Source organism: Clavelina lepadiformis, chromosome 1, assembly GCF_947623445.1.
Source record: "Clavelina lepadiformis chromosome 1, kaClaLepa1.1, whole genome shotgun sequence".
Classification (NCBI taxonomy): Eukaryota; Metazoa; Chordata; class Ascidiacea; order Aplousobranchia; family Clavelinidae; genus Clavelina; species Clavelina lepadiformis.
This window is the reverse complement of record NC_135240.1, coordinates 19,570,858-19,582,586: the sequence shown is the minus strand read 5'-3', so window position 1 is coordinate 19,582,586 and position 11,729 is coordinate 19,570,858. Positions and strand designations below refer to the sequence as shown.

The 11,729-nt window shown below is 34.0% G+C and overlaps 2 protein-coding genes across 3 annotated transcripts; one reads left to right on the top strand and one right to left on the bottom strand.

Annotated features, from left to right (window-relative positions):
• Nucleotides 1-214: 214 nt before the first annotated feature.
• On the bottom strand, nt 215-2,899 carry LOC143444347 (WD repeat-containing protein 93-like). Its single transcript, XM_076943549.1, has one exon. It carries the CDS (start codon nt 2,853-2,855, stop codon nt 834-836), a length of 2,022 nt encoding a protein of 673 aa, XP_076799664.1. The 5' UTR covers nt 2,856-2,899; the 3' UTR covers nt 215-833.
• A 1,361-nt stretch (nt 2,900-4,260) lies between these two features.
• Nucleotides 4,261-10,969, top strand: LOC143446832 (protein FAM8A1-like). Of its 2 annotated transcripts, none has more exons than XM_076946654.1 (7): nt 4,261-4,495; nt 4,810-4,956; nt 6,583-6,667; nt 7,515-7,629; nt 9,000-9,216; nt 9,492-9,631; nt 10,686-10,969. In XM_076946654.1, exons 2-7 carry the CDS (start codon nt 4,810-4,812, stop codon nt 10,837-10,839), a joined length of 858 nt encoding a protein of 285 aa, XP_076802769.1. In that variant the 5' UTR covers nt 4,261-4,495; the 3' UTR covers nt 10,840-10,969. The 2 variants fall into 2 exon arrangements, with proteins under 2 accessions (XP_076802769.1, XP_076802779.1); XM_076946664.1 differs by lacking the exon at nt 4,261-4,495 and adding an exon at nt 4,556-4,677.
• Nucleotides 10,970-11,729: the final 760 nt, after the last annotated feature.

The following is an 11,729-nucleotide window of genomic DNA, read 5'->3' as shown; positions in this document are numbered from 1 at the left end:
ATGACACCTAAAGGTCCAATTTGAAGGTGATGGAAGGCATGTGCATTCATTCAAATAATGAGGTGCAATGTGAAAGATTTCCCCTATGCACCATAAATTGCTAGCTACTGTAGCTTGTCAAGTATGAATATAAGAATACATTTAATTTTGAGGCGTTTTAGAGCCATGTTTCCAAAAAATGACCCCTTAACATAATTCTAAATACGCCACTGTTTATCACCTATTCATTTTGCTTTGAGCATGAGTAGGGGTTCTCGGTCATAATTGCCATTAAGTCCAAACGTATTCTTGCACCAAGGCATGATTTCTGATGTGCTATGAGCAAACCTGTGGACAGTTGCAGCTCTTTGTTAAATTGTGTATTTTCGCAATCATAATTACATTTGAGCAAATTAAGTGATTCTGGAAACAAGTGGTACTCAACGACGATAAATAGCTTTTAAGGAGATGCAATCTTAAGTTGGAGAGTTACCAACTACAATGATATGGATATGTCACTGGGATGCTTCAGGAAAAATTTGCTATGCAAATCATGGTTGGAACATTCTCCAGTGATTATCCAGGACTATTACATTCTTGTCATTATCACGACTGGCTATCCCTTTAACAGAATTAGTAGATATGGAAAAAGACCACACAAAATTTATGGTGCTACAAGAGCTGCTGCCTTCACAACTTGAGTGGGTTCTGAAGTGAGAAAGATAACTTTTAAAACTAAAATTATTTCTTTCACACACAAATGCATCTTGAGTGTTTAATGTCTACAAAAGTCATTGCAAACAAAACAGTAAACGTTTACTCTAATAACATAATCAGTACGAATTCAGCAAAATTTAATGAGTTAAATTATGATTGTTTTCCATAACTTTGCCCGCATTGTAATTCCGTCTTGACATTGGTGTTGTGGTGGGAGTCTGTGGAGGTTTCTGTGAAGAGTTAAAATTTTTTATAACATCTAGATCTTTACTCCAGTTATGCCACCTTGATGAAAGGGATTTAGTCCTTTCCTCAAGTGAATGGACATGTTCTGTAAGTAGCTGTTGACATCTTTCTGCAATTGTTTCTGTTACTATGAGAGGATGGGCAACTGATTGATTGCGGAAGTATTCATCCATAGATGTAAACTGTCGTAGATGGTATATCTGCAAAGATCCATCTTCGTTTTTGGCATACAAAACATCACTTTCAAACGAACTAAATATTCTAGACTTTGGTGGTTCAAGTGATGGGGAAATGGCCAGCTCACAGATAATGTGGTTTGTAAGGGTGTCTTGAAGTCTCACATGGTTGGTTGTCGCCCAAAGGAATGCTTGTGGTAGTTTTAGCAAAGGTGTAATCACAGAGTGTTTTTCTTTTATATCATCTGATTTTGACACAACTGTGGTGCATTTGTTGGAAGAACAATTTAAAAGCTTTACTTCTCCATTAGAAAGACCGATTAAGCAAAAAAGTGGAGGGGGATTTGTTTTCACAGGAGTAGATACTGCAATGGAACCATCCAAAATAAACATGTCCTGTATGGGAACTCGTCTTTCAATGCATGACATTGCTCGAGGCATACATAAATGTCGATCCATTATTGTTATCATTCCATTTCTGAAACCGAAGCCAATAATATTAGTGCACTGACTAACACACGAGGAAGTAATTAAGTCGGTCATTGGCCAGACTTGATCTGGTTTAATTTCAGAGTCCTTCATATTTTTGTTTAGCAGAAGATATGTTTGTGCCATGTATGAACCTTCCCACCAAACGCAAACTGAAACAGGGATAGACTCTGAACCTGGTGCAACCACTAAATCTGGCTGCATTCTGCTTGAGAGTAAGAAATGCCATGTGGGTATACTTCTTTTCACTGTTTGTTGTGAAGTCTGCGACTCACCGCAAAGGTGTCTTGTCATAGCACGTCTTATTTCAATGTGTTGCTCTGTAAATAAATGTTTACTTCCGTCACCAACTGTATTTGGGATGCCGGCTTTCTCTAAAGCTTCTTGGTGGTCAGTGATAGTTGTACCAGTCAATGGAGCTGGAGAATTAACCTTTATAGCAAGTGCTGCCACTGAAAATTTAACATCAAATGTGTCAGATGCAACTGCTGGTATATTTTCATCAGTAGTTTGACTATTATTTAGGCTTTCTGAACTAATTTGAGCATTTTTCAAGCTGTCTCTTTGAGCATTTTCGATTTCTTGAATCCATGCATCCCGTGGCAATTTATAAAATTCCAACCATGCTGTATCCTGGCACTCTAATCCAATTCCACAAAAGTCACCATGTTTAGAAAGTTGAAACTTCATACAATTTGATTTGGGATTACCCTCCGGCTGCTCATTTAAAACTTGTACTTCAAAAAAATTATTAACTGCAAATATTATTAACTTAGCAAACCCCATGTCGTCAATTGTTGCTAATAGATGTACATTGGGGCCAATAAGGACACATTCCATAGCTTCAATGCAAGCATTGACCTCTGCTGGGCTCCACTGAGTGATAATTTCATGGGTTGCAGCATCATAAGAGACAAGTTCTCCTGTCTCAAGAGCAGCAAATAAAAAGCAAACATCACCACTATGACAAATGCATGTGACACCTTTGCTTAGTATTAATGAGGGGGAATAAATAGGTGGGTGAATTTTCTTTGCATATTCTACCCTCGCTTTTTCACGAGCTACTATATCATTCCAAACATCATCAAGAAACAGGTAAAGGAATTTGTCAATAAGTCGAAAAGGTTGAGGAAGTTCATCAACAAATTGTTCTGGATCTAACAAAAATGTGTTATCATCATCACTGTCCTCGGACCCAAGACTAGGTGCTGGTATATCTAGCTCTCCAGATCGTATGTAAACAGGCATTTCCCTGGTATAAGCTTAATGTTAACCAGCTTTAAATGTACAACCAACCTGTGGTAAATTTGCATTATAAATAGCTAAGATGTTATGTTATTCTATTTATTATGATGCATGAATAATTATTGACGACAGAAATAATAAGCTTTTTTAATAACTAGGCTATAGATCTACCTTAAATTAAAATTTTTCAAACGAACATTTGGTAACATAAAAAGTACCAACATTGTTATGGTGAAACTACAGTGATCAGTAGTATAGTTCCATAATGGTAATTTAGGTTACTGGCTTTGTTTGAAAGTGTAACTTTCAGATACTTGAGGTATAACAATATCATAATGAAGTTGTCATACTTTAGTATAGACCCTTTACGAGTTCGATCGCCTATACTAAACAATAGAAACTGTCGACCCACTTTGATTCTTTTTTAAATGTCAGGTGTTCTGGCTATTCGATAGTAGATATTTCGCTCTGGTAAGTTGCATATGAATTCCTTTACGTGATAAAAAAAAATCGAAAATATGTTATCTAGTTCTTATTTTATAGTGGTTTGAACCCTACGCCAATCCAATAATTCCCACTGTTAAGTATAGGCAATCAAAATAATCTTGCAAACCCAAAAAAATGGCGGCGGTAACTCGGAAAGTGTCTATTTACCAAAACTAAAGCCCAATCCAAATTAGCCAGGTCACGCATGCTACCCTAATTACAACTGGCTTGATCTTTTCGCTCCCACCACGCTTTTGATGAAAAATTCAATAATTGATTATTTAAATCAACTTTTAGCATACCCATGCTCCTAACCTAAACGCCTATCTTTGACAAGGGGTTGTGTGATCTATTTAAGGTGAAATACCGGTTGTCACTCTGTAAAAACACTTCTGTTGATTAACTGACCTGAGATTCAAAATGAGTAATAGCGTTGCTATGATATGCGACACTAGTGCCCATAGTCTTTTTAGAACAATGGGGAATTGTTCAATATTCCTCGTAATGAGCCAAGTTAAACAAAGACATACAAAAAATTTAGGTTTCAAGAGACAGGTTTTCATGCATTTTGTTTTTTGCAGAATTTCATGCTCATGACATACAATGTCGTAATAATAAACCCTCATACCCGTAAAGCTTTGCGAATTGGGGTCATAATCAAAAGAGCGGGTGCTATTGTTGAATAGCGGCCTGCAGTTTTCAAATTGGACTCTGTTATTGCTTGCTACTTATTGCATATTTAACAGGTATAGGGTGAACAAATTAAATGCTATCGTAAAGGTTAGTACATTTCTGTTAATATAAACAAATAAAAAAGTGGAAACACTGGGTTAGATTTCTCAGCAGAATCGATTGACATTTTGGGTCGAATCACTGCATTTCTATCGCGTCGCGCTTTGATCGTCGTATAAGTGAAAACTTAGGGGTTAAGAAAGTTAAAATTTTCAAACATTTCTTTTTGCAAATTTAGTTTTACTTGATACAGAACGGGATTAGTTTAAATATGACCTAAATATGAAAAACCCTAATATACGTACTCTACTGGAAAGTTTGCTTTCAGTGCACCAAAAATTGTGATGTCAAGATTGGCGCCTCACCAAGTTGTGCGATTCTGCGCTATCATATAAACTTTCCAGGACTAGTGGTTATGTATATCGGTACATACAACGTATTTAATAAATTAATTCTTTAAATTAGCCTATTTGCTCCAGTACAACTTTTACCCTGGCTAGCCTACGTCCTTGTTTATTGTGATCTTTGATGTAAAAAAGGTGTACGTTCATAATTACGTTCCATACCAACTTGGAATCATCGTGCAAAGGCTTTTCTCAGCCCGAGGGTAGAGATTATCATATCATAATCTTCTATTAATTATTCTAAAATTAATATTATCTATTATTATGTGCAGATGCTATATTGTGTAGCCTATTCTGCAGTTTGGACCTAGCCTATACCGTATTTTTTATTACAGATGGAACAAGCAATAGTTTATAATGATTATACAAAGAAGCTTAGATATTGGAGATATTCACTTAAATATCAACAATGGATGTGGAATCATCATTCTTTTATGCAATGGCTGACAAGAAACGGTCAACTTAATTTGTTATCTAATCAGGTTTTTTGGATCATTTTTATACATTTGTAAAGTACTAATATTAACATTTCACAGTTTCCGTTTCATATGTACCTGTATACAGTACATATAAAAAAGCATTGTATTGAGTAATAAAGTGATTTGATTGAATGATTACCTTTTTTGTGAAATAGTGGCTAGTGAGTAAGCCACTTATTTTCTTGTATGTGTATTTTTTGATATCTTATTCTCTGTAGAATGTAGGATGGCAGACGTGGATGATCGTAAGGTCTTTTGCTTCCGCACAGTGATTATTCATTTCGTTTAATTTTGATGTACAGTATTTGTTAAATTTTAAAGAGACGAATAAGTTTCTTTCTGTATATAGGCCACAGGTCAGCAACTCGCGGCTCTTTCATCTCTCTGCTCTTTCTCCCGCTACTCAGAGCCAACAAGCACATTTAGGAAAACTTAATGTGAATAAATAATGGTGTTTATTACAGTCACAATGTAATAACATAATGCGCTTGTCTGATTAATTATTATTCAGAATGTTTTATTCGGACGTGGAGAATCTTATATAAATACTACACAGTGATTACAATACTACACATACGCGGGCATAATACGCATGACTGCTTGCCACTCATGTGATCCTAAGCTTGTTTTTGTTCGAGGTCGCATGTCTTGGATATTGGTCTTTGTTTGGTGACTATGCAGATTGTCATCGTTATAATGAGAATTTTGTGAGGGTAACTACTAAAGTTTTTATGTGTAACTGTAAGCATTAGTTCGAATTATATATGTAGCGTTAGGTTTTTGTTTTAAGTGTTCAATTAGGTGTTGTGGCTCAGAGCAGGTTTTAGTCAGGCGGAAACAAGACCAAATGGCTCTTTCAATGCTAAAAGTTGCCGACCGGTGCTATAGGCTAATGCCATACCACTCGATTAGTATATTATATATGTATATATATATATTTGTTTTTTATTATTAAGTTATCAATATTAACCAAGAAAACACTGAAAACTTAAGTGAGTATGCACTGTACTTGTGTTTCTAAAGTCATCTAAAATGCCGAGAGCTAACTTTCTATTGTAAACAGTTGCATACCAATTTAGTCAAAGTGCTTGGTGTACACTACATCTTGCACTTTCCTCAGAACTATGGAACTAGACTTATCTGTTGATATATTTGTTAATTGAATGACTGGCTGTAGCTGATGCCTAAGTTGTTGTATTAACAAGTTTGTAAGGTCTACTTTATGTAATTGCTGTCCTAGTCTTAAGCAAACTGATCCATTTTGTTTGCAAATAAAGACAGTCTGAAATGTATTTTAATTCGTTACTACTATTAGCGACAAAAATGCACAGTCATTTTGGATTATGCGTAGGCTCTGGTTTATCTGTGTTGGACTAGGCTTATTCAGATTCGATCATGAGTTATATTAAATAAAGTCATTCTGATTTTATTGCATTGCTAAATTATTAAGCATATAAGTATCCAGAGTGGGACTTGATGTTCTTGATGGGATGATATTCTGAATTGCCCGTCTCTGATTATAGGCATTGTTTTTGGGAATTGGTGAATAGTTAATAATTATAATTGGTAATTCAGAACTTTACCTGAAATCACGTCAAATTTAAAATGACAGATTTTGTGTGTATTTAGACTGTGCCTGGTTCAGCTGTGCCACAGCCAGTGAGACAGTCACAACCCCAACAAACAGCAGTAGGAACAACCAACCGTTTTCAAGGTTAGTGAAATTTTATATAATGGTAATTTTTTGTAAAATGATCTATATGTTTAAAAATGTTGGAATACAGTAGTTTTATTGGTGCTCCATTCAGCATTAACCAAAAACTGATAAATGAAATTAAAAAGTGTGTTACTGAAAAACTGAAATGTATCATATCATAACTACATACCTGTGGCCAAAACACATAGCTTACCAATTTAGGTTTTAATGGTAAAATTTCTTTCTATTGGCAACCTACCATACCATACCTTTATCATAGATTCAATAAGATAATGTCTTTCGCTATATATATAATTATTAATTATAAAATCTCCTTCTATTGGCAACCTACCATACCATTATCATAGATTCAACCAAGAAATGTCTTTCACTATATAAATATTCTTTTTATATATTAGAATTGTGATATTTCAACCTAAAATCAACATTAATTTTGTGAATGCATGTTGAAATCAATACCTTGGTTGTGATGGAGGGACTGAGTTGGATAACTCTGGCTTAACATTAGCAACAAAAAAGCATAATATAATCTCACTACATTTGTTGCCATGCATTGCATATGAAATATTGCTAACTAGTCTAGCAGTTATGTTAGTTATAATTACCACCCTACTGTACATTAAGGCCCTGCTCTGGAAACAGTATTCAGTAAATATTGTTTACAATATTATATAAATTACTTACATTGCAAACTGTCATTATTGGTTATGGAAAGGTTGAGTTTCAGGGTCTTTTCACTTTAATTGTTGGCTTCAACCAAACACAGCAACCTGCGGGGTTTTTTAAGAGTTAATGTTCTTTGTTCTACTTTCCTTCTGTTGAGCATTTTTCAATATATTTTTAGATTTTCGAATCGCATCAATGAGTAGAAGAGCTGTGGCCGAGATAGCAGATTTTTCATTTTTACTCATCTTCAAGACAGTGACTTTGCTGATGATGTTATATTGCTTTAATTTAGAGTAAGTTATTGGCAGAGGTGGGCACAGGCACACTCAATTTTGAATGCACTCCTTTTTGAGGGTCATTCACTTGTCGTTCTTTCTTTTTACACAAACAACAATGTGAACGCACGAAATGGATGCAAATGGTTGGATTGAAAAAATTTAGGTTTTTGTACTGCGGTAAGACTATAATTTCACGTAGTGAATAAAAAATGGCTGCTTTGAGACTAATTTCATGCATAATTTTTACTCCACAAAGTTGGCAAAAAATAAACATCTTGATACGCAACAGTTATCACAGCACGTCAGAACCATGTTATGGCGGTTTAATGTAGATGCTTTGTTTTTTAAGCTGACAAGAATGCTCGAGGAGTTATATCCTGGTGTCATAATTTGCTTCACGTTGCTGTTATTTTTGTAAGTTAACTGATATATGCTTTGAAAGTATTGTTGCACGTAACTTGATATTTAATTACATAATTTACGTGCCATGTGACCGTACGTTAAGTAATTACATAATTTTCCCTGCTACTGCTCGCCTTGTTTAATGGTAATACTGTGATATCATTGTTGTTCTTGACAAAAGCAGGTTTATATCACAAGTAATTGCTTAATATTGAGCTTCAGTTTTGCAAAATTTGCGTCTATTTTCGATGGCAGAACTTTCTCGGTAACAATTGTCTTTTTGTCTTGTTTTATGTTAAAGGCAAGTTGAAATGTAAATAAAGGTTATATATATATTTGTTATAGTTGTTATTAATCGGACTTATTTATTAAATGGCGGAGGAAAAGATAGGTTGTTTCATGTGATTCTGATGTTAGACCTATTGTAGTATAATTGGAGCGACATCGAATGGGTCTCATGTTGAACTTGTATCAGTGACTCAGAAGTAATCCAAAGTTTGAAAAGTCTGAATGTTGTTACATTACTTTACATTTATTCGTATCATGTCTAACGTACTGCATTTAATTCCCACGAATTTTTCATTATTAACCATCGAAGAATTAATCATAATTATCCAAGGGAAATAATTTTTTAATTATAGTTTCCCACATTGTAAGTTATTACCTTTTTTATGGAAAGCTTCTAATTGTCAGTGACATTGTTAATAACAAAATGAGTTTAATTAGATGAAAACACAAAATCAATGTAATACAAAGATGCTTAAAGTATCGCAATAACTAAACAATAGCATTGTTCCTTGCGTTTTGTCTTCGGGAATAGTAGTACTATGGAACTTTAGACTATAGAATGATAACTAAAGATTTCTTTGTGCTATGTGATTCATCAGAGTCTACCTACAACCCCTTTTAACATTGCTCTGATAATATCACAAGCCCCAGTTTTTCCTTCCTCTTTAATTGTATTGTTAATGAATTTTTTTTAGCTTTTCCTTCGTTGTCCATTCCAATGGTTTGCTGGATGTGAAGTTTGTCAAAATAATTTCACAAGGAGAGTTTGAAAAGTTGCTTGATGAGGACAGTTTAAATGAGCTTTTGACCAATGAAACTGAAGATGGTGATCACTTGCTTGCTGTAGACAATCACCTGACCATTATGCTCATAATTACTTGTGTTTACAGACTCATATCATTATTATATGAGGTACAGTTTTATTTTTGTAACTAGATTTGTGTTTGAATACTTTGTAGTTTTTAAGAGAAAATTCAGGCAAACTTAAAGCAGGTTATGTATTTTCAACTAAGTTACATTTAGTTTCCATACCTCTAGTTTTTCTGAAACTTTTTTCGGTTTCTTGAAAACCGTTTGTGCAATAGATGTCTTTCTTCCAAAAATGAAAACACTACCGATCAACATAGCCTCATCATTGCAAAACAAGCAGTTAACAGCATAGGAAACCTGTGTGTTTTTGTTTCTAGTGGTTTTGTATTTGGTGTTGGGAAAGTACTCCTGGCAAAAGTATATTTGGAATTAAGGTGGTAAGTTGCAACAACGCCCTTTCAACTCGTGTTACAGACATTGTATCTGTGTACCCTGGAACTCCAGTCAGTGGATATAAGTAAGTCACACCCAAGTTTCAACATAGTATAATTATATTTTCAGTTCTAAATTTTGAAATCATAATTTTGTATTGACAAAACTCTTAAGTGTATAGAGTGATTTTATTGTTACAAACTGAAAACACTTTTATTTCCATCCTGCCCTATGTGAACAGCAGTGGTAAAAGTTTGGTAATTTTCCACCCAAAGTGAACTTCAATTTGTACACTTTTCAGCCTTTTAAATTGCTTTGCTGATATCATGTGTAAAAATTTTCATGATTTTAAGGTAAAAAACGTACAGCACACTCATGGACATTCACTAAAAATTTTCAAGAGAGCTTTACAAGATCATTTAATAGCTTAAATGTTATAGCTACAATAGCTGAAATTTTTCATGGTAATTTAATGTTACAATAACACTCGCAGATAAAAAGAGCAAATTCTAATATGAAGTTATTTGGTATTGCAGTTTAAGGCCAAAATACATTTCTGCATGCATTCGAATGCCATTTAGTGGCTAGATAAAAGTGCTTATCAACTTTTGAGTCATAGTTTTCCAACCTCTGATTTAGTCTTTTCTTTTCTGTGGATAGTTGAATATTTCAATAATATCTGCTACATTGTTTGCAACCCCGTACTACAGCTATGGCATTGTCACCATTAGTGTTGCATAAACTATACCAACTTCGAACCATGAAAATTTGTATATGTCACTACAACATAAAATATGGCTTGCAAAAACACACCAAATTCATTAAATTCAATAACACTTACTTAGTACAATGCATGATAAAATTGTATTATATTTATTTTTTGTCATTAACTGTTTGGAGCGAAAGTTACAATGCTAACCTTTGGATTGCTCAATTGCGAGTAGGTTTAATAAAAAAGGTTTATGCCATTCTGACTGAATAAACTGCATCATCCACACTCATATAGCATATAAGAAATAATGATATTTGATTACATTTATATGCCACTAATAAAGAAATTTTGCCTGGGTGGTCCTCCCACTCGCTGCACCACTGTTGATTAGCATAATTTTTCATTTAACTGTTCTATTTATTTTTAGTTCATTTCTTCGATCGTTGATCAAGAACCTGTCCATTGCATTCCTTATTCCAGCCTTTGCCACAGCCTTTTTTTATCCACATAGACGAACATCTTATGATATTATGACAAATACGATTGTAATACACAAAAATTACCACCGTCAAAATAGATAGCCGTTTGCTTATTTGGTATTTACTTTAATTTAATTATACCTGTCGAGATATTTTAATGATACAGTTTGCAAAGAAATATGTGATCTCAGTACCAGCATGTGCAGTGCAATACAAATGAATTTATAATGTTGGTGGTTTTAGAAGATGCTATTAGAAACTCAAAGGATTCTAAACTAGATGTTATGTAATAAAAGTTTTCTTTCTGAAGTAAAAATGATGCTATTGAAAAAAAATTTGGTTCAATGTCATAGAATTATATGAATGTTGGGCTAATATAATTTAAAATGTGTGTGTTCAAAAATGTGTTTGATATCTCATAAACTAACACTTGCCCAAATCATGTTGTGAATGTTCGATAAATCAGTATTCACATGAAACTATCATTATTGAAAATGACTATTTCACTGTAAGTAGGTCATGCATTGTGTTGTTAAAGATAAGCAGTTAGGTTGGTTAGAGAATGGGTATGCAATAAGTTGATTTTAGGGATAAATTGAAATTAGATTAGATGTAGTTCACTATGATACAGCATTTGATTTAGGTCAGGGATGTCCAACCTGCGGCCCGCCTGAAATTTTTGTGCGGCCCGCTAGTCATTTTCACTCCAAAAGTATGTACCCATTTTTCTTGAAATTTAATAGGTTTTGCGGCCCATTCAATTATTTCAAGAGACAATGCGGCCCACTATAATAAAAGGTTGGACATCCCTGATTTAGGTTAATAAGAAGTTGTAGTTTTCAACATGTAATTTGTTCGGGTGAACATCCTTTCTTTTTTCATCAAAGCTTGATAATGAACACCTCTTTTACTAACTGATCATCGTTTTCATTAATGAAGAAGAATAACCGCTTGTTGCATAATTTATGAAGAAAAATCACTTTATTAAATCG

Bases quoted from the DNA above. Each gene is read 5' to 3' on its own strand.
- LOC143446832 (XM_076946654.1), top strand. From the start codon at position 4,810: ATGGAACAAGCAATAGTTTATAATGATTATACAAAGAAGCTTAGATAT. The intron at 6,668-7,514 runs GTTAGTGAAATT...ATATATTTTTAG, and splicing joins AACAACCAACCGTTTTCAAG to ATTTTCGAATCGCATCAATG. The intron at 9,632-10,685 runs GTAAGTCACACC...ATTTATTTTTAG, and splicing joins ACTCCAGTCAGTGGATATAA to TTCATTTCTTCGATCGTTGA.
- LOC143444347 (XM_076943549.1), bottom strand. From the start codon at position 2,855: ATGCCTGTTTACATACGATCTGGAGAGCTAGATATACCAGCACCTAGT.